This window comes from Streptopelia decaocto (genome assembly GCF_964273445.1).
Source record: "Streptopelia decaocto genome assembly, chromosome: 1".
NCBI classification, from domain to species: domain Eukaryota; kingdom Metazoa; phylum Chordata; class Aves; order Columbiformes; family Columbidae; genus Streptopelia; species Streptopelia decaocto.
The window spans coordinates 57,080,215-57,100,938 of record NC_138663.1 but is presented as its reverse complement, the minus strand read 5'-3'; the positions used below and the strand labels follow the sequence as shown (position 1 = coordinate 57,100,938).

At 41.9% G+C, this 20,724-nt stretch overlaps 1 protein-coding gene and 1 long non-coding RNA gene across 3 annotated transcripts in view; one reads left to right on the top strand and one right to left on the bottom strand.

Moving 5' to 3' along the window:
- The window catches only part of LOC309448412, a 35,705-nt gene that overhangs the window by 2,954 nt on the left and 12,027 nt on the right, over positions 1–20,724 (bottom strand). For both annotated transcript variants that reach the window (XR_014185794.1, XR_014185795.1), the window contains exons 2-3: positions 7,268–7,415; positions 937–2,124 (exon numbers count right to left, since the gene is read on the bottom strand). This is a non-coding gene — a long non-coding RNA (uncharacterized lncRNA). The remainder of the gene's footprint in view (positions 1–936; positions 2,125–7,267; positions 7,416–20,724) is intronic.
- Positions 9,384–13,543, top strand: YEATS4 (YEATS domain containing 4). The gene is made up of 7 exons (XM_082069886.1): positions 9,384–9,566; positions 9,723–9,842; positions 10,427–10,493; positions 10,595–10,689; positions 11,263–11,355; positions 11,433–11,520; positions 12,937–13,543. Exons 1-7 carry the CDS (start codon positions 9,516–9,518, stop codon positions 13,104–13,106), a joined length of 684 nt encoding a protein of 227 aa, XP_081926012.1. The 5' UTR covers positions 9,384–9,515; the 3' UTR covers positions 13,107–13,543.

The window sequence follows — 20,724 nt, the reverse complement described above, 5'->3', positions numbered from 1 at the left end:
GGAAGTGTATCAGTATAATCAAAATGTATCTGTTTTAGCTCTTTGAAGGTGCACAAGCAAGCAATTGATTCTTAAAAATGTGAGTAAATGGCTGGAGATGAGACGATAAGCATGCCACACATACTAGAAAATTTAAGTTGTTGGGAGATGTAGAAGAGGCAGCCTTTAGAGAGGCAATGGAGAAAAACTGAAGTGAGAATGAGGTAACAATATGTTAATGTATTATTTTATTATTATATTAATAAAATGTATTGATATTTCCTTTCTTAGACTGGAGGTGAAAAGAGGGGTTTGGGAAAGGCACAGGAGGAGTTGGATGCAGCAGCAAGGAGAGGGCAGGACGTTTATTTTCAAGGGTGTTGCAAGCTGAGAGTGTGATGGACTGGGAGAGGGGGCTGGTGCCAACCAGACAGGTGGAACTTTTGCTGGTTAAGGTTGAGCTGGAAGTAAATCAGAGAAGAAACTCCCTTTTGGTCATGTAACATAATGTATAATATTATAGAAAACAGAGAGGCTAGTCCATGCTTTTAATGCTGAGACACTGAGTGTATGGTGTTCAAAAGTGATCAAGAATTCTCTGCCTTTCTTACTCTGCTCTTTTAGTGCTCCTGGAGAGACGGCATGAAAAACAATTGCAGAGCATTTTTATTCATAGAAATAGGTGTCTTTTTGCTGCAGGTAGAAGATTGCTATCCCTTTTAATTATTTTTTACAAATGAGGCATTGGATAGATGAGTAACATTGTTATATGTCTGGGACCCTAATTAATGTCCACACATTGGTCATGCATCCCACATATCCACCTCCTTATGAGCTACAAATTTTGTCAACAGAACTAGATGTTATAATCCCCAACTGCTCTAAGTTTAAGGAGATGGCAGTTGCTTCTTCCCCTTTTTCCGCAAAATAAACAAGCTCTATGTTTCTCGTCCTTACCTTGACACCTCATGAAAAAGTCCTTGTTTCTTTCCTTATTTTCTCCATATTATTTGAATGCCTCTTCAGTGCGCTGCTGTTAAATTCCTGTGCATGTTTTCCCATATAATACACTTGGAGTGAAAGAAATATTTTAATGCTCAAAAAGCCTTTGACACTGAAAACACTGGAAGACACTGTCCGCACAGAAGCTGTTGGCTGTAGCTGAAGGCGTCTCCAGAACCCGGCAGAAGATGGGTGGGTTCCCAGGCAGCGTTTGCCTCTGAAGGAGCGGGGAGCTCTGCAGAGTTACTGTATTTCAGAATGGTTAAAATGATGCTTAAAACCCGTTTCCAAAGCTCGCTGGTGTTCCCTTTCCCTGTTTAGCCATCTACTTCTTTTTGACGGACAGGCAGCTGCCCTCAACACCTTTTACAATCTGCAGACTGTGCTCCATTTAAAAAAATACGTGGTTCTGCCTGGATGCTTTACAGATCCGCGCTGGTGGGAGGGGATGAGAACAGAGACCATTCATCCCAAACAGAATCCTTATTCATGGATCGAGCTGTACGGGACTTGGGCTCCCACCTCAAAATGTTAATTGCAGCCTATGCGTAATTAAAACTGTAGTTCTCACTCTCCTGAATCATTTTAGCTGGGAATCTTTGTGAGATGTAGGTCCGCAGCTCCCATTTTCTCACAGACCCGCAGTGTAAGTGTAGTGAAAATGGTGAATGGTGTGGAACAGCAGAAGAAACTGTTGGAAATAATGTCTAAATTGTGTGCTGGGCCCTTTTTTAAATACATTAAATACTTTGAATGAAAAGGGTCAGAGAAGACCAATGTTTTATTAGCAGCTATTTAACTAGATGAGAGCGATTAGCCTGTTACTCTGCAACAAAAGCTGTATTTTGAGCTCACAGATCACTATAACTGACATTAAAAGGAACTTTAAAAACGTTTAATTTGAGAGGACTGGGCTGTTTATGGGAATGAAGCCTGTAAATAAAAATTCTCCATAATGATTAAAGCTATCTGCTGGCTGCCTTCCATCTCAGCTGGAGTCCAGTAAAAGTTTGTTGGTGTTTCTTTCACAGTGGTAGCGAACAGTCTGATACTTCAGATTTTTGATTCCTTTTTCTGTCATGTGGGATCCCTACTGTGCCCTCCTCATTTTAGGTTCTCCCCTGACTGTTCCATTCAGTGAGGCTATTTGGGGAATAAAAAGAAAACAATAATTTTATGTGTTTTACTCAAATTTATTTAGAAACAAAACTCCTAACCCCTCTACATTACCATCTCCCTCACCATTTTTTTAGTTATAACGACAGCACAAACTATCTCAGATTTTTCACTGTGTGGGGCTTGGGTGCATTACTGAAGAAGGGAAAGTTTATATAAATTCACATCTTTCTTTAGAAAACTGACAAGCTGCCAAAACCAAAACAACAATTAAATTAATAGTCTGTTAAAACCATGGGGGCCAACATGAGAGACATTGGTTTGGTGTCATCACTGGAGCCAGGTCTGTGCTGCCTCCAGCTGCACCTGGTCCTTGGAGCTGGTGGCCTCAGAGCCCACTTGGGTTCATCCTTTCCAGGGCTGGAAGAAGCTTGGGGAACATCTTACATGACACACGTGTGAGGGCAGCTCTTGTGGGACTGTATGTGACACTCTGATGAATAAAACTGTTCCCACCTCTTTTCAAGTTGATAAAAATTGGCAAATTTAAAAGCACAAATTTTGGAACTAAATCTTGGACTTGACCTAGGTAAGGATGCTAAGGCACCTGGTCATTTTGCTGAGAGTCTGGAGTTGGGAGTTGTTCTTTATTTATCAAAACAGTACCTGTGTGCTGTCTGAGGGAGCTGTAAAACAGGTGAGGGACTTGGGTCTGTGAGGAGCTGCCTGGACACAGTTTCTTTCACAACAGCTGCATATGATAAAGCTTCACCTAAACCACATGCCTGGGCAGAGGCTGGGCTCAACAGTTACATCACAGGGGCAGCAGCCCCCAAAAATAGGCTGGTAGAAGTGGGTTCAGCACCTGTATTCTTCATGGCACTCCCAGCCCTTTGCTGTAGGCAAGAGCCATTTCCAGTCCTTCCCACGTCATCGCGCAGATTTTTTCATTCCGCTTTTGTTCCTAAGAAGGTTTCCCCCCATAGCTGGCCGTATGCCACAACTTACTTGTGACTCTGAAAGTGGCTGCTTTGAAAACTGCTCCATTTAGGTGATTTCCTTAATTTCAATAGGTGCAGACCGTGTGTCCGATGCCCGTTTCTCCAGGCTACTTCTGTTAGGTTGTTAATGGTGGTAGATTCATGATGAGCAGTAACTGCATTAAGACCAGGACTTTGATAATAATTTTATAACAAATCTGAGTAGCAGAGTTTAGATAGCCAAATCCCCCTTTGGTCGGTATTGTGAGAGAGTTTAAACAAAATTCTGAGGTGATGTTACTTTGGCTGTGGCTTTCCACATCATATATGTACAATTTTGGAGTGATGCTTTAAGTATTGGAAAATGCCCATGTACTGAAGAGGCTGCGTTTCTGGTTGCTACAGAGCAGAGGAACCAGAAGGGAGTGGGAGGAGGTTAAGAGATGAGATAAGTGCAGGAGAGCTGTGGTTTCAGTATTAAGAGGCTGTATGCACCATGAAGTCTTGACTAATCCTCACATTTTGCCTTCTACCCCTGGCTGCTCCAGGGAAGGTCCATGAGAGGTGTCAGCTGTCAGCAGCTATGAAACGTCTTGGATCAAATAACCTTTGGGGACACAGCCTGGGATTCTCCAAGTCTGCTCTTGTGACTTCCAGGGGGCACATGGGGCGGGAATTTCCATTTTAACAAGTTTTGTTAAAATGAGCACCTAAATGCCGGAGTTTAGAAGTCAGGATCCCATCGGCTTAGTCCATCTCTGCTGACACAGACTTGCTGTCACTGCCTACAACTTTTCTCTTCACCCTCTCTAGCCCTGCCACTCTTCCACAGTCTGAGCTGAGCAATGGGTTCAAACTGGAACACAGGAGGTTCCACTTAAATATGAGAAGAAACTTCTTCTCAGTGAGGGTGACAGAGCACTGGAACAGGCTGCCCAGGGGGTTTGTGGAGTCTCCTACTCTGGAGACATTCAAAACCCACCTGGACACATTCCTGTGTAACCTCATCTAGGTGTTCCTGCTCTGGTGCGGGGATTGGACTAGATGATCTTTTGAGGTCCCTTCCAATCCCTAACGTTCTGTGATTCTCTGGTCACCAGGAAGCTTCTCCCAGAAGCAACCTGTCTCATCACACCTCCCCAGTTCCTGACTGCGCTGCTTTCCCTTGCTGCAGTTCCTTCTCCTGCTGGTCATCTGCCTATGGTGGCCGCACTGCTGGAGCGGGGCAAGCAGGTGAAGCTGTGGAGCAAACTGGAGTGGGAGTGGAGGACAGGAACTGCCGGGGGACCTGGGGACATGGAGGAATGGGCAGTGGCAACAGGCTCTTGCTAAACTCCTGTCCTTCAGAGGCTCTGATCGCGGGTCTTGGGAGCAATCCATGTGTTGGCCACGGGCATCTGTGCTGGTTTGACTGAAAATGGGTTAATTTTCTTCATGCAGTTAGAAAGCTTTGTTTTTCATAGCTAGCGTGATCATTATTTGGACTTAGTTTGACAACAAGAGATAACACCCCAGCACAGAGCTCATGTTTTTAATTGCTCTGGTCTGAGAGCCAAGGGCACTCTGAGCGTTCTGCCCACAGGTGTGAGGCAGCAAGGAAGGGGAGCAGAGATGGGGCAGAGCTTGACTGACGTCCAGACTGATCAATATGACTATTCCAGCCCACTAGCATCATGCTTCATATTTAAGGAGGCGGGGGGATCTTCTGGTCTCTTTTGTCTTCATCACTATCTTGGTTCTTTTTGTTGAAGCTGGGGGAGTTCTGTTCAGGACTTTCATTAGTTCGGCCTTTTGCCATTTTGCAGAGGCCTCTGGGCCTTTCTGCCTTTTTTGTCTTTTCTCTCTCTGGGATCAGCTGTTTGGGACCAGGTGCTCAGGTGCTGTTTCCTGGGACTGGCTGCTCAGTGTGGACGGAGTTTGTGAGGAATTGCCCGAGTATCTTTTATTTCTCTTATATATATATATATATATAAGTATATATATATATAAATATATATATATTTACTAGTAATGTATTAGTATTTTGTCATTTTATTAAACTGTTTGTCTCAATCCAAGTTTCTCCCTTTTGATTTTCTCCCCTATTTGGGAGGCTAGGAGGGAGGCGAGCGAGCAGCTATCATGGTTGTATTGCCAGCTCACGTTAAGCCACAACAGCATCCATGTTGGCCAACACTCGCGTTTCAGATGAGAATCACTGTCCCCGTCCCTTCTCCTTCCTGCTGCAGACATAGTGGCGTGTCCACAGGACAAAACAGGGCAGGCAAGTCATAAGAAGGGAAAGGCAAAGCCCTGAGCCCCTCACCAAAACCAGGTGTTTGTGCAGCAAGAAGCTCCACAGGCGCGAGCCTGGTGGCAGGAGCGAGATGAGTGGGTCTGTTCGGATACATGTACGGAGGCTGCCAAAAGCACCCTCGGGGCCGCCCGTGAGAGCAGCTCTACCCGCTCTGGCTGTCAACAGCTTCAAAGCGCGGCAGGAGCTGCTGCTGCAGAGGACACCCTGCCTGCCACAGCCCACCCGCCAGCCCATGGCCCCTGACAGGCGTGTGCAGCTGAGCCACCCGCGCTCAAACCTGCAGGAGCCAGCAAAGAAACTTGCTTATCTTTGGAAGGAATTATTTTTTTTGGCCATTGCCAGTGTCTGCGCTTTCACCCTTAGGGCAGTAACGGCAGTGGGAGGGCCCCAACACTGCGCTGGTTTCCCAAGTTTCCTCTGTGAAATCTTGCTTGCACTTCATTTCTGTCCAGGCAGAGGCCAGCATTGATTAAATACAGTCAGAACCACAGCATAAATTGGCCATGGTTGTATTTTCCTCTCTTGTTTTTGTGGAAATACATGTTGGGCTTGATTTGTACTTCTATATAGAGAGAGCAATGTACAGAATCACAGAATGTCAGGGATTGGAAGGGACCTCGAAAGATCATCTAGTCCAATCCCCCCACCAGAGCAGGAACACCTAGATGAGGCTACACAGGAAGGCGTCCGGGCAGGTTTTGAATGTCTCCAGAGAAGACATAATGGAATTTATTTCCGAAAGTAGAAAACCTGTGTTGTGTTTTCCAAGGGCATTTTTGAAGTTAAGACATATTGCATGTGGTTTTCATATTTGGTTGGTTTAAAGAATAAAAGGACCACCCCCTCTAGCACGGGCATTCCCCATACAGTCATATTTTTTTATTTTCTGTATCAGAATCATGTATCCTACAGACCAACAGCTGCTGGTGGTGCAATGGTGGCAGGATCCCGAGGGCCAAGCAGATGTGCAATAGCCCCTGCTCAGGTGAGCACAGTTTCTCGAGGTGCTGCTGTGGTGGGCTGCCCTCTCATCTCCCAGTTGCAAACAGATTAGCTGGTTACAGCTCTGTCTTTAAAATACACAGCAGAGCAACATTCAAGCCCATCATTCCCCCTTCCCAAAGGGAGATCTGCAGGGCAGTCATCACACATGGGAGGAAAAGGTTTCTGTACAGCAGGAATGGCATCATTCTTCTTTTTGTCTGTGTTAATGTTTACAGAGTAAAGAGGTTAATTTAATTAGCAATTACATTAACCTCAGGAGATTTAATTTTTCTTTGAAGACAGTGAGAACTTGCAAAAGACTGGCCCACATGCCAGTGTTGCCAACTTGCTTCATTTTAACAAGAAGAGCTATAATACTGCAGAGCTGAGCATCACTGTCACGTGAGATCTAGTTCATGCAAAGAAAGAGTTAGGGAATTTTTGCTTCCCAGGAGTGGGTTAGGCATGGTATTCATAGATTCATCGAATCATTTTGGTTGGAAGACACCCTCAAGGTCATCGAGTCCAACCATAACCTAACTCTGGCACTAAACCATGTCCCTAAGAAACCTCATCTAAACACCTTTTAAACACCTCCAGGGATGGTGACTCAACCACTTCCTGGGCAGCCTGTTCCAATGCCTGACAACCCTTTCCAGGAATAAATTTTTCCTGATATCCACTCTGAACCTCCCCTGGTGCAAATTGAGGCCATTCGCCATCTTCTTGTCCACCAGGAGCCCTGGCACACACTGGATGCCATGGGAGGGCGGGCTCTGGAGAGTGGTTTGCAGGCAGGGTCTGGCTGCAGCTCCCCGGAGGAGTTCCTTGGTCCATCGTGGGAATGGACACAGCTGGGCAGACCGGAGGCTACAGCTGGGGCACGGAGCAGGGATGCCCTCAGACTCACCTCCTCCTGAAACAGAGAAATTATTGACCCTTGAGTCGGCTCAGCCCACTGTGTGTTACCCTGCATGGGCATCACTCCCCAGTCACCAGCAGTTCAACAGTTCTGTCCTCTGCTGGTGTTTGGGTACCACGGGATGCTGACCGCCTTCCTACAAGAACAAGGAAATATTTAGATCACATATTCTGTTATATCCAGCTGCTCAGGAAAACAATGTAAATAAGGGGTCCTGCTCAGCCAGCTCCTTTTGATGAAGACAAGGACAGCTGACATAAGCTGCTCACACCTAAGCAGGGTGAAACATTGCCAGTTAATTTTTAATACCTTGTTCACCCAAAGAACCGTCAGGTTCACAGGGTAAATAAAATGGAAACTACTGGAATTGGGCAATTATGGGTGTTACTTGCATACAACTTTGAACCAGAGGCATAACTCGTTAGCTTGCAGCGTGACAACCCTCCTGCTGTGCCAGAGCACAACTGAACAGTCACTGGCCAAGAAGACTACCTGACAGCTCAGTTATTTCCCCATAGGCAAAGGAGCTTTTTTGCAGATTAACCATAAAATGGTGGCAGAAACTAGTTGGTTGCCACCCTGCTAACCTAGCTCTGTATTTTAACTTTACCACCCAAAGATAAATGCCTGAAATACAGCATCCTCTTGCAGCCTAGTTTATTTTGCATTGTTTGTGGACTTGCTTCAATAGATTTATTCTGCTTGTTTTCTGGTAATTGAAAGTTGCCAGAGGAAAGTTCTTTGCTTTTTCTCAGAAACTACAGGTTGTTTCAAAAAGACAGACCCAATTTCAAACTGAACACAGAAATTGCCACACATCTCAGCCTTTTGGTTTGTGTTGCCTGGAAGACAACGGGATGAAGTCTTACCAAAGGTGATATCCCGTATATTCCAAAGATGTACAAAAATTTCTGGACCGGTCAGCCCACAAACTGAATATTTTGAAACTTGGAGTGGCTGTGCAACTTTTAGCATGCTTGCAACCCTCTTTCCCCCCCTCCTTTTTTTATTTTTAGTAGGCTTTTCCTTCCCACCCTACCCTCCTTGCGATCCTTGTGCAGGATGCTTCATTTAACCAGGCACCGTGTGTGTCCACGGGAATGGTGTGCAATGAGACCAGTGAACACCAGCATATGCTAGTTGAGTGTGTGTTTGAAGGCTACAGAAGTAAAAATATGAAAAGAAGAAAAAGAATCAATATAATTCCCTGCTTCCTTTTTTTAAGCACCGCTGAGCTCACAGCAGCACGGTGACCTGCACGCAGAGGCCTGTCAGCCGTGGACATGGCGTGAGCGCGACGGGTTTTTCTGTTTTAAAAAGACTAAACTGTGTTTGTAAAACACAGCCAAGAGAGGGAGCATCATTTAAAGTTAACCAGGCTTAGAAAGGTCACGCATATCAGAGGGGTCCTATACATATCCATTTCAATTTGGAGGATGCAAGGAAGACAAGGAATTATTGGAGAGAGTCCAGCAGAGGGCTACAAAGATGGTGAGGGGTCTGGAGCAATTTTCTTATGAGGAGAGACTGAGAGAGCTGGGTCTGTCCAGCCTGGAGAAGAGAAGCTGAGAGGGGATCTCATCAGTGTTTATAAATATCTCAAGGGTGGGTGTCAACAGGATGGACCAGACTCCTTTCAGTGGTGTCCAGTGATAGGATGAGGGGCAACGGGCACAGGCTGAAGCACAGGAGGTTCTATCTGAATATGAGGAGAAACTTCTTTACTTTGTGGGTGCCAGAGCCCTGGAACAGGCTGCCCAGAGAGGCTGTGGAGTCTCCTCTGGAGACATTCAAAAGCCCCCTGGACACATTCCTGTGTGATCTGCTCTGGGTGACCCTGCTTTAGCAGGTGGGTTGGACTGGATGATCTCCAGAGGCCGCTTCCAAGCCCAACCACTCTGTGATTCTGTGAAGAGCGGTGACCAAACCGGGGACCGGTGAGACAGCGAGGCCGGCCAGGAGCGCCTCACACCGTCCGTCAGTCAGTCAGTCAGTCAGTCAGTCAGTCAGTCAGTCAGTCAGTCAGTCAGTCAGTCAGTCAGTCAGTCAGTCAGTCAGTCAGTCAGTCAGCCCCGCCCCGCCGTTCCCGCCCCGCCGTGACGCGGGCGCCGCCGGAAGCCGCAGGGGATGGCGGTCGCGGAGCGGCGGTGGCGGCGGGGCCGGGCTAGGCGGCCGTGGCGCGGGAGTTGAGCGCGGGCGGCGCGGCTGCGGGCGGCGCCCCCCCCGCCGGGGCAATATGTTCAAGAGAATGGCTGAGTTCGGGCCTGACTCCGGGGGCAGGGTGAAGGTGCGGGCCCGGCCCGGCGCGGGGGATGGAGGAGCGATGGCTGCGGCGGGGAACGGGCCTCGCTCCGCGGGGCACCGGCTTCGTTCGGGCTACAAGGAGCAGCCCGGCGAACGCCTTTCAAAACGTGTCGTTGGTTTTCTTTTCTCTTTTTTAAAGGGCGTTACCATTGTGAAGCCGATCGTGTATGGAAACGTCGCCCGGTATTTTGGGAAGAAAAGAGAGGAAGACGGTCACACGCACCAGTGGACGGTTTACGTGAAGCCCTACAGGAACGAGGTGTGCGGCGCCTTGTCCTTACTGTGTCTTGTGGCTTTAAACTAAAAGATGGGAGATTCAGGCCAGACATGAGGAGAAAATATTTTACACCGAGGATGGTGAAACACTGGCACAGGTTTTCCAGAGAGGTGGTAGATGCCCCATCCCTGGAGACATTAAAGGCCAGGCTGGACCTGAGCAACCTGATGTGGTTGAAGATGTCCCTGCTCATTGCAGGGGGGTGGACTGGATGAGCTTTGGGGTGTGAGGAGAGGGCAGGAGGGTGCTGGGGCATAAGGGGAGTGCACACACAGGCTGGGGGGGGTCCAAAAAAGAGTAAGAGAAGGAAGATGCTTTTCCACTTACGTTTGTGGAGTGATCTTTCCAGGCCAGGGGAGAGCTGGAGAGCATTCATGAGGACAGAATACTGACAGACTTGTATGCCAGTACTAATAATTGGATTTACTGTCTTGCTTTCCTACTCACAAAGTCAGAAGAAATACTGTATTTACGTCAGAAGAAATGATAGGCATGTAGGATGGATGAATAAACAGTAGTTTGCTGTGCTGTCTAAATAATCAGAAATCATGGCATTTCTGTTTTAGGATATGTCTGCCTATGTCAAAAAAATTCAATTCAAGTTGCATGAAAGCTACGGTAATCCTTTACGAGGTGGGTTTTACATTTGGGCATTTGTTCCTGGAAACGGAATTTTGATTAGTTCTGATGAGGAGTTATCACCTGTATTAACACTTCTGTGTTTCCCACTGCAGTTGTTACCAAACCGCCCTATGAAATCACTGAAACAGGCTGGGGTGAATTTGAAATAATCATTAAGATATTTTTCATTGATCCAAATGAGAGACCTGTAAGTACACTGAACTTTTAACAACACTTAATCAATTATGGTGGCCTCAAGCTGTGCCGTAGGATATTTCTGGTCAAAATAGATCCCATCAGCCATGGAAGTAATAAAGCCTGTTTGCACAGGAAATATATTTAATGGTTGGCCATGTTTTTCTGTTTCCGTGCTTTTCTACTGGTGTTTGTGACGGCTTTTTCTGTGCTTAGCTTCTCTGGTGTTTACTGGTAGGTGGCTGCATGTTGCACCTTACCTGGGCTGAGCACACACCAGGAGTTTATCTTCCTAGTTACAGGATTTTAGAATATTTTAATTGTCTTTTTTCAATGGTGCTATGCTAGCATCAGTGTCTTTCCTAAGAAAAACACAAAGTATCAAGAAGCCTTTGGATAGTTGGTGTGTTTTACTATCAATACTAAATTTAAGTAATCCTGCTGAAGTTATATGACATTTAGTTTTGCATTCCTAAAAGATTTTAAATCCTACACAATTAACACAAGAAAAAATACCACTTACTGATATCTAGAAGATATCATTTCCCTGCAGTTGTCAAGCTAATACAATTTTGTCTTTTTACAGGTAACCTTGTATCACTTGCTGAAGCTTTTTCAGTCTGATACCAATGCTATCCTGGGAAAGAAAACTGTAGTTTCTGAATTCTATGATGAAATGGTAAGTTAATTTTTAATGTAATCCTCACTTTATATTTAACAGTATTGTTGACACCATGTATTTTTCTCCTTCATTAGATATTTCAAGACCCTACTGCAATGATGCAGCAGCTGTTGACAACATCTCGTCAGCTAACGCTAGGTGCTTATAAGCATGAAACAGAATGTAAGTTGAAAATTAAAATATTTTCATTTTAGCAATAAAAAAAGAGTTTGTTTTGGTTTTAGTTGTGTGGTTTTTGGTGTTGTGTTTTTTTTTTCTTCCCCTGGGCTGTAATAGTACAGAGGATTTGGATGCTGCTAAAACGTCATATTTTTGCATCAAATTAGCTTCAGCTTTTGCAAAGATATTAATACTTATTTGAAAACTTCCAAGATTTTCAGGTCCCTGTGCCTGCTGAAGAAAATTATGAATAATTTAGTATTATGAGTGATGGCATGCAGTAAAATCAGATAAAACTGAATAAATTCAGCCTGCTGAATTTGTGATAAAGTTGGTTTCATCAGGATTTTAAGTGCAAGCAAAGATCCCACTTTACTGCTGAAATCTAGAGCAGTTAGTACTGTGTTAGTCAAAGCAGCAACCCTTTTGGGATAGAGCAGTGTCTGAAAGCTCTTCCTGTCTTTTTCCCTTCTAATTCTTTAGGTAATTTCCTAACAATTCTTCTTCAGTGTAGCTGAATATTCTTCGTGTCCTTCCTATTTAATCTGGCTTTAAATATAAACTAGAATATTAAGGGAATGAAAGAAATGGAAATACATTGATTAATAAAGTACAATACATTTAGCGATGATGTATGTTCTGACCTTCTGAATTTCATCTCTTCCACTCTCAGAAAGTAAATGTAATATGTATTGAGCCCAAATCCTGCCATGTTAGTTACAAACTCTGGTGCTGTCGCAGTGCGGCTCACCTGGCCTTTGGCTTATATGCAGGTTCCCCTGAGAACAAGTATTTTTAGACAGTGAATACCTCAAACTAAGAGTAGCTATGTGTTCGAAGCTTTACAAAGTTACCTTTGTCATTTGCCTTATGTCTGTTTGGGTGTGTGGACTTGTATTTTCTACCTCAGCCAGTCTTAAGGTGGACTTTTGGTATATTTCATGTTGCTGTGGTTTATGTGTAGAAAATGTTTAATAATTTGAATAATAAAAAGGTCTTGTCCAAACGTAAACTTTTCTCACTTAAAATTTCTGGATGTTTCTCTTGAACATAGATAGAAATTTTTAGTGTTGTTGTTTTGTTTGTTTGTTTTAAAAATATATTTCCTTAGTATGTGCTACTGAAGCAGATAAAAAACTCAGTGTTTTGTTTTGGTTTTGTTTTTTTACACTGCCCACAACTCTATAACGTATGAGATATGAAGGGATATCTGTGGCCTCCTTAAATTTGTTGGTGTTACCAGCTTTGTCCAAAAACTTGTGCGTGAACAAATAATTAAAAAAAATAATTATGACATCTCAGTAAACCAGATTTAGTGAATTATAACTCCATCCACAAAACTGATGAGCAGAATGGGGCCACAAAACAGGCTTTCTGGCTTTCTCTTTTAATATTTATTTTTCTTTATTGCCACCACAGTTGCAGATCTTGAAGTAAAAACCAGGGAAAAGCTGGAAGCTGCCAAAAAGAAAACTAGTTTTGAAATTGCTGAACTGAAAGAAAGACTAAAAGCAAGTCGTGAGACCATCAACTGTTTAAAGAATGAAATCAGGAAACTTGAAGAGGATGATCAGTCTAAGGATATGTGACGAGCGCTGACTTGATAAAGAACCTTTCCGGATACTGAAAACAGAAGGACTTCAGTCCTGGAATTGTATTTGTCCTCTCAAGTACTGTAACTGAGACTAACATGAATTTCACTTGCAAGTCATTGAAGTACGTGGCAATTGACTTCATAAATGGAAGAAAAAAGAAAGGATGTATCCTAGTTTTATAGTTGAAATCTGTGGGTACTTAATCATTTATTTCAAGTAGAAGGGGTCTTGGAGACCGGACTACTTTTTTTTTTTAAACTGCATTTGAATGGTATATATAAACTTTGTATTAAGTCTTTTATTAGTTCTATGTGATTTTACGAAATGCCGATGTTTACTTTTTTTACTTGTGTTGTTTTTTTTTTTTTTCTACTGATCGTTTAGAGATGCATCTTTAAAGCTGAAAATAAAATATGCTATTTTTTATTTTACTATTCTTTGTCTCTGTCCGGTTCTGATCTTCAAGGACAATTGTAAATAGCATGCCCTGATTTAAGGTAGAGGTTGACACATAATTGTATGCAAATTGCTTAAGTCTAGTTACAGTGATTTCTGCATGTCTGCCTGTGATCAGCACAATGAAAGAACTTTCTGAAAACAGGATTTTAAGTAACTCGTATATTTACAGATTATTTACAGAGTTTCTAGCATCACATCTGCTTTAACGTACAAAGTTATGTGCAGAAGCAGGAAATTATTCTGGTCCTGTTTTGTAGAAGTTTGTTTAATATTTGCACTGTACTGTGTTTATTCTTAATTAACTAGCAAGTGTTCCCCCTGAAAAATCAGCAAATTAGTACATGATCTTTTGCCTGTAACTTTTGGTAGAGGTGAAAGAGTGTAATAGAGATGGTGCTACTTCAGGTTTTGAAAAGGCCTGGCCTTTTCTACTGCTTCAAGATACTGTGTTGCGATAAACTTTGCCAGAGAAGCAAAAACCCCACATCCTTTCTCCCAGAGAAAACAGTATTATCAGTGCTTTGGGAAGACAACACTGATTTCTTCATGCTTGAAACAATTGATGATTAGCTTTTACCACAGCTTGATTAAAGATTTAGAACTGAAACAGTTTCAGCACTCCAGATGCAGACTTAAGCTTTTCATCAAGAAAAATAACTGTTAAAACTTGGCATGTTTAGTTTATGGTGTTATATAAAAACATAGGTTGAATATACACATAGGTTGAGGAACAGCTTCTAGCACTGGTGTCCATACAGACTTCGTAGCACTGCAGACTATCCATGTTTTTCTGGCTACTGAATTGGTTTGTTGATTCAGTAGCCAATTCCCTTTTAAGCAGTAGCCTAAGAAGAATATGCTAGGCAGTTTCAGTACAGTGAAACGTGCCATTTTCAGAGGTCTCCAATGAAATCAAGACTTGCATGGGCCACATTTTAAGACCGAAAAAACACTTTTCAGTGAAAACGTACAATTTTAATACAATTTGATTATACCTTATTATTCAAACTGTTTGACTGCTTCCTTGTCTTTGATGATCATCAGCAGATTTTTAAGAACAAATGTAATAGTGTTAGCATGAAGTGACTCCTTCCATGTGTATTCTCTTAGCTTCTTGCATATTTATTCCATTACGTGAGGAGGTTTTTAAGGTCCGTTTGTGCATGCTGAAACATAAATGGGAATGGAAAGCAGAGTTTTGGTGATAACTAGTTGTATTCAACATTGTTATTTGTCAGTTAAAATAATACTAATGTAGATTAACTCAGAACATTAAATAGGTTCTGCAGGAGCCATGACTAACAACAGAGTTGCTGCCACAGGCTTAAACAGACCAAAAAATAATGGAGTGGTACCTTTTGAATGCAATGTTTTTGTAGCCCAAAGTATTATTTTTGTCTACATTTTCAATAACATCCAATAATGAGTGTAGTATTCAACTTTATGGAAGCAATGATGCTGGCTCTACTGTTAGTAGCCATCAACGTGCTAAACCACTGATGTAATTTTTGTTTGTGGTTAGTGGTTCGGCCCCCCCCGCCTCCCCCCAGCTTTTTTTTTGACTTTGTGGACTGTGTTTTCTTCTGCTTCATGCTCTCTGTAATGATCGTATAAGAGTCGTCATGTTCCCCTGTCAATACTAAGTCAAGAAAATAGCGCTAACATCTGTGCTGAGCAGTTACTGTTGACAGAAAACAGGAAGAATATCTTCTGCTCTACAAAGTTCCTTATTCTGTTCTGTGTTTTCATTAGGAAATACTTTCTTCAGATGCTGAGAAAGCAACTGAGTCCTCTATTAATAATTAAATTCTGGGAAAAGTTCATGAGAATTAAACTGTTTAAGATTTTTGGCTTGAGAATAAAATGTGGAAAAAAAGCAAACGAAACAAAAAAACCTCACCTTCCCGCATTTCATAAGTAAACCTGTAGCTACTTTCTCCATGAACAACTGCATGGTTCTCAGTTAACACGTTATGTTTGGACCTATGGGTCATTAAAAGAATTGTTGACACAAGCACCTGACATAGCATGTGTACACTGTAAATGTACAATACAGTGTTGACCTTCTAGTGCGTATCATTTCCAAAGTTACTAGAACTGAAATGGAGTCTGGCGCCCAGGGACACAGTTGCATTTGACCCCCATTGCCTTGAAGAAAAAGAAAAACTCGCTACACTCTGCTTAATTCTTGGCAGCCCTACGAAGATGTGATTCCAGACAAATAGTTACAGTTTGTCTGTGATTCCAGACAAATAGTTACAGTTTGTCTTTGCCAGGGGTGCTAACTTAAATGCTAGTTATTTATGTTGCTGCGACTGACTTTAGACTGTGGTTTCATCCTAAGTTATAAGTGTGAAACACAGATGTATTTAAATTTGCTTTGCAAAGGAGAGAAAAAGAAAATCCCTCATCGTGCTTAAGTACAGTTTGATATCACTGAATCGCACAGTAATTCGTCCAATTGCCTACACTGAACCTTTAGGCCCCACTTGAAGTAACCCTTAGGTATGTAAAGATAAAACATGGTTTATCTCAGTTTATGTGTTTACTGGCATCAATTTTACCAACAAAGAATGTTTACTTCATAGAATCATAGAATCATTTCGGTTGGAAGAGACCTTCAGTGTCATCAAGTCCAACCATAACCTAACCTAACTCTGGCACTAAACCATGTCCCTAAGAATCTCATCTAAACGCCTTTTAAACACCTCCAGGGATGGTGACTCCACCGCTTCCCTGGGCAGCCTGTTCCAATGCCTGATGGCCCTTTCCATGAAGAAATTTTTCCTATTATCCAAGCTAAACCTCCCCTGGCACAACTCGAGGCCGTTTCCTCTTGTCCTATCACTTCAGGCATCAAATACACGAAACTGGTAGTTATTGCCGTTGCTGCTTCCACTATAAAGACTTGGAGATTTTAAGTAGTTTAGCTGAAACACATTAGTAGTCATCACAGTGATTTCAAACCCTGACTGCTTACTACCCAGTATTATTTATCGCTAGTCCTTTTTTTTACCTAGCTCCAGCTCATACAACTTCTTTGCCTCTGGGTTTGGCACACTGTAGTTTACAGTTAGACTGTGAAGCTGTATAAGGTTGTGCCTGGAAGGTTTCTCATCAAAAGTGCCATTACCTGATGGGAGATTTGTAAATATACTTAATTAAAAGATGTACTTGAGAGTTTTTGTGGTTAGTAGAGATGGGACTCAAAGGAATGTTAAGTCACCCTGTTCCTTTTCTTTCTAGACAGATGCTGGTAGTAATACTAACCTAAAGACACTTTTGGTGCTTATCCATTTAATCCACATTAAATACATCAGTGTCTGCTTGCTTGTTAAGGGGAATCCAGATTTAAGAGCACTTCAGGCTGTTTTCACACATAAGGTTGTTTTCCGAACACCAGGTGGCAGGTATGTCCAAAATATTCTCCAGTCTCAACAGCATTTTTATTACTGGGATTTTGGCAGATCTGTGATATCGTTGGTTGATCTTATTTGCTTTGAGACTTGATCATCTGATTAGATAATTTGTATTTGTTTCTATACAGATGACCAAATTATCTTGTGTGTTATGAAACTGTTCAGCAGCCTTGTGAGCAAATTGAATATACCATGCCAGGAAGCAAAAAAAAGAGTGTGAATGCTTGTTCACAATTTTTGTTCATTTGGCAAGGGAAGCAGCTTTCAAATACAAATCTCTGGGGTCTCTGGGGTTGTTTTTAGTGTTGTGTGGTTTGTGGTTTTTTGTTTGGTTGTTTTTTTTTTTTCCCAGAAATTAACAAAACATAACTTGAATATTCCTCTGAACTGCATCCTTTGCTTGCACTCAATTGCAGGTGCAAAATGGTGGGATTTTCTAGAAGTAATTACTTTTAAAAACTTAATAGAATTCATAAGCTTCTTTGACTACTTACAGCTTAAGAAATACTATGAATGAACCTCTGGCTTCCAAGTATATCAAAACTTTTGATTTTCCTGAATAAAGTAGGGAAGAACAGCCTAAGTCCAGTAAGGGGAAGAAGAAAGAATTAGGATGGTTAAAAAAAGAATAGCAACAATGAGAAATTATTGTTATTTATACATCACAATATACTTAGTTGGGATTTATTTTAACATTCACTTATGATACATTTATACTATTTCTGTTTTAAAATGTTTCAAGCTAGAACGTGAAATCAAGTCAGTTTCTAGTGAAAGTCTTGCAAATAGCTAATACACATGCAAAATTAAAATTTATATTTCAATTTTCATAGGAAAGATCTCTTGAAGGACTAGTGATTAGGCCATAAAAAGAACTCACTAGCATTGGAACATGCACTATTTGTCCTGCTCCCTCCCTGATAATTACTATACTTTTTAAGGTGTTCATGTGTTAAATGAGTGGCTGGCACTTCTTATTGCCACAGTTGTGAAGAATTCTGTACTTCAGGACAGAAACAGATTTCATCTTATCTGCTGGCTTCTGCTTTGTGAATACTTTCACCTGAAGTGATCAGGAGTAGTTTTTCTTCAACATCTACTTCTACAATGTCTGGCAAGTCTCACATTTTTTTCACACTCTACAATTCAGCTTTATTTCAAATTTAACTTCTGATCTAGAATGTTATTAAAATGCACGAGTTTTAATTAAACACACTTCTAAATTTCTCAGTGAAACATTCCAGTATCTTTATTCATAGGATCAGGAAATAAGACATATGGTTAGAAAGGTCTCCTTCACCTACTGAATTGATCAGGCAAAACTGCACCTCAGTTACATGACTCCAAACAAAAGATTTGAAAACCTTTCACAGTTAAATCAGAGTCTCTAAGCTTGCATCTTTAAGCATGAGCAAACTGGGTAAATACAGGTATCAAGAGTTGTCAAAACCAACAAGATTTATGTCTCTATACATGTAGCAAGGGTGACAGCTTTTGGCCTTAAAATCTGGAGAATTAATACCACTGCAGCACTCTGCTCTTCCATGTGTAGCAGGGCCAGCATGTGGCTCCTTCTTGCTGTCCATTTATTAAAGTAAGAATGAATCAAGGTCACTTTTGTTTTCATTCCAATCCTGATTAGGGTGATAACTGTCCCACCTAAAGCTCCATTCAGGTCCTAAACCACCTGAACTCTGAGTAAGCAATATGGAGAATCTTGGAAAGTCAGGTCTGAGGGGCTTGCGGTTAACTTTGGTGTTATTTCCTGGTTTCTGTATGGAAGTCTATGTAGTAGTTAAAGCATTTACCCCGTGAACTAAATATTCCTGAGGAAGACTGAATTTGCATCTCACAGTTTTAGAAGTTCTTAACCATGAGGACACAAGATCTCTCCCCATTGATGCTGGTCACAGTGAGCTTGTAGACAAGACAGTTCTGCAAAACTTCTCCAGGACTGGGCAGGGAACAGGCGAAAGAAAACCATCACTTCGCTTAGTGGTTAGGGCATTGGAGAAAATGAGTTGAGTGCTTTTGAGCTGAATAAAGCCACCATCTCAGAAAAGGGTAAATGAACATATCTAAATTACATGGAATTGATTTTTTTATTGCCTTCAGAAATTACGCACCTTTTTAGTGACTGTAGAAGAAATATATATATTGGACAAATAGAAACTGATTTTTTTTCCTTCTTGCTACAGGTTAAGCCATTTACATGGTGAGGCAAGACACAGGATAGACATTTAAACTAGACAGGCTGGACTCCACCACACTCCTACGTAGTGTTTGGAAATGATCCAAGCATCTGCCGCTTTGCAAAGCTTTGTATTTGCTTTGAATCTTCCCTTTTCAGTCCTTATCAGCAACAGCCAGGAACTGCAGCGTTAAATGAACACGGGCATTGCCTTGGATCATGACAGAACATTGTGGGCAATATCAGAGGGTGAAAGTGATTTGGTAGGAACTCAGCTGCTAGGCCTGCAAGTCAGCATGTGGCTACTCCTCTTGGGTACTAGTTCATTTTAACATGGAAAAGCAGTGAAACTTTTCATGGTTTCGTTGCCTGAAAAGTGAAATTTCACTAAAGTTTGTTCATTGTCTAATGGTACTGTATGGTACTGTGTGGTACTAAATACTACCAAGTGTCCTGCCTCTGCATTTGGAGCTGGAAATGCATAGTACTTCAGTAAATAAACCTTCAGTCCTCGTGAAGCCAGTGAATTTCAATCAGACCTCTGGTGAATGAAGGTTATAGATCAGTAAATGAAGAAGCCACATTTTCATACTAGAAAGGCCACTTGAGAAAAGGGCTACTTTAGTAATGTTTTATATTTCCTGATAGTTAGGCTTCCCAGAATTCCTTTGTAACTATTAATCTAAGGCTTTTGGAAGTCTGATAGGTACCTGTGCATAAATTCAAACGAAGTATGTTTTTCAGTTTATCACCTAGCCATTGCTACTGTATGCCCTCTTGTTGATTTTGCAGTAAAATAATTTTCTTGTACTGTATTTTGTACATTTGCCATTTTTAAGTTCCTTCTCCTCAGTTTTGTGCTACAGCTCCTTCGCCACTCAACAAGAAGCACTAAAGAGAAATGATCTATAAGACAAAAAGCTGTTTTGCTTCAAGAGCTTTATTTGACACCGACGCTGTCGGGTGTTCGCTTCAGAGATTTACCTCAATCTAGAGTGAGTTTGTGTGACAACTCTGAATACACTTTGTAATTGTCTAACGGCTGTCCCCCCATGAGCATGTTGAATTTGGTTAGCGGCCATTATACCTGTGTCATCTCTCTGTGGTCTTGTGTAAAAATATCCCCCCAAACCAGAAACCTGTTGCTGAGCATCTTTTGTAGTGTCCTTGATACAAAAAAAAAAAAAGTTTGCCGATCTATAGTATTTTAACAATCGTAACATTTTGTAAACTGCCTCTAATGCTAAATCATTGATGCATTGTGTCAGACACTTGTTCCATTACAGCTTCAGTTGAAATTTCTGCCTAAAAAAATCCCAACACCAATCAACTCAGTTACTTGGGTGTCTTCTGATCTCCTTACTGCTCCGTAGTCATATCTGTTTTTCGAGGATTGTGGTTTACTCCACTTGGACTAGAACTGCATCCAACTAACTTCATTAAAGACACTTTGTAATTGTGAAGCAGAACTGGATTTGAAATAACATTCACATGATCAAAGATGCTAAGAAGCTTTTGTAGTAATTGGAGAATAACAACTACA